A 1,684-nucleotide genomic window follows, 5' to 3' on the forward strand; every position below is an offset into this window, starting at 1 on the left:
CTATAGACCTTAAAAAAATTTAAAAATCCAAGCCTCCTACTTATAGTCCTTGAAAAAAAAATATTAAAATAAATCTCAATCTCCTCCATATAGTCCTCTAAACATTTTAGGGGGAAGGAACTAGAATGATTAGTCCAATAGGATGACAGGGCTCCTATAGACCTTAAAAAATATTTAAAAAATCCAAGCCTCCTACTTATAGTCCTTGAAAAAAAAAAAAAATATTTAAAAAATCTCAATCTCCTTAAAATTTAAAATTTTTTTAAAAAATCCTCGCCTCTTACAGGCCGCTAATATGACTAGATTTATTTGCTATTTAAGGTTCCAAATTTGAATATTCTTAATTTTAACTTCTAATCAACTTACCTGTAATTCAGATTCGGTAACATCAATTTCACCGCGATATACAAAATCAATGATGGTTTTCAAATCTGTGAATATAATATCGCCCGGCAATATAATCGTTGGATGTTTGCAGGGATTCTCCAACAGAAGCTTTTGAAAATATGATGAACAAGCGGATAGGACCACCTGGAAGAGAAAATAGAAAATATGCATTAATATGAGTAAACCTCAAATCGTATTCAAGTGCACATACCTTGTGGGCCTTGAGTGAACCATGTTCACAGGAGAGGGTGACATCGACAAACGATAGATCCTCGCGCAACTGTTGGAACACCGAAGTCATGGTGTTCTGATAGTTGTTCCATCGTAAACTAAAATATTGATGACTTCGTTGAGCCATTTTGTTGCCGTTGTTTTTCTTTTTGTTGCTGGTATTTTGTTGTAATTGTTGTTATAGAGGGGTTTGTTGTTGTTTTTGTTGCCTTGCCTTAAGTTGGCGTCACGTTGTTGTTGTAGCTCTTCTTCTTGTTGTTCTTTTTTTCTACTATTTAATTGATCGAAATAGTAGTATTTGTTTGATATAATGACGATGCTGAGCTGCTAAATTGTTGTCTGCTCTACAGCGTACGTTCGGGTGTAGTCACTTGGCTTAGTGAAATAATAGTTGTATGCGCTGGTGCTGTTATGCAAATTCTCTTTCGATACAAAATTTCCAATTTTTTGTATATAAATTTTAATTCAGTTTTGTTGTTACGATGATTTCTTGTTGTTGTTTTAATTCAATAATACGTTCTGAAAGAAGAAAGAAATAAAAAAAAAATTATTAATAAAAAATGTAAAAAAAATATTAAAAAAAATACTAAAAGGCCATAAAAAATCTGTTGGTAAAAATCGGCGCAAGGTAATAGACCAGTTTCAGAAAATTTACATTTCATTCAAACTTTGCCCATCTTATTATTTCTTCCAAACTTAGTTCAATTTCGAAGATGGGGAATATCGATCCACTCCTTCTGGAATCTCCCACACAGTGGCTAGGCCTAAATGCGGGCTATATTTCATATATCGAAACTTACGTTCTAGTTATTTATCTCGATATCCTCCGCAGGCGAAATGATTACAATAGAGACTGATTTAACGATTCATCAACGCCCAGACGAAACGGCTGAAGCTAGAATCTTGAAATTTTGGGTGAGGGTCACTCTTGGTCCAAAGGTGACAGATAAGGCTGGGTTTTTGGAAATTCGTACTAGAACGGTACGAAAAGTACTAAATGTGATTCCATTTGTATTTGGCAAACCGGTGGAATTTGGATTGGAGATCGCTTATGGAGTGTAGGATA

At 34.2% G+C, this 1,684-nt stretch overlaps 1 protein-coding gene across 1 annotated transcript; it reads right to left on the bottom strand.

Moving 5' to 3' along the window:
• Nucleotides 1-355: 355 nt before the first annotated feature.
• LOC133332764 (broad-complex core protein isoforms 1/2/3/4/5-like) lies at nt 356-793 on the bottom strand. Its single transcript, XM_061541139.1, has 2 exons — nt 599-793; nt 356-531 (listed from the first exon to the last, which is right to left on the bottom strand). Exons 1-2 carry the CDS (start codon nt 743-745, stop codon nt 358-360), a joined length of 321 nt encoding a protein of 106 aa, XP_061397123.1. The 5' UTR covers nt 746-793; the 3' UTR covers nt 356-357.
• Between the last annotated feature and the right edge of the window lie 891 nt (nt 794-1,684).

Source organism: Musca vetustissima, unplaced genomic scaffold (assembly GCF_032173495.1).
Source record: "Musca vetustissima isolate MV318-11 ecotype Yass unplaced genomic scaffold, APGP_CSIRO_Mvet_v1 utg32776, whole genome shotgun sequence".
In the NCBI taxonomy this organism is placed as follows: Eukaryota; Metazoa; Arthropoda; class Insecta; order Diptera; family Muscidae; genus Musca; species Musca vetustissima.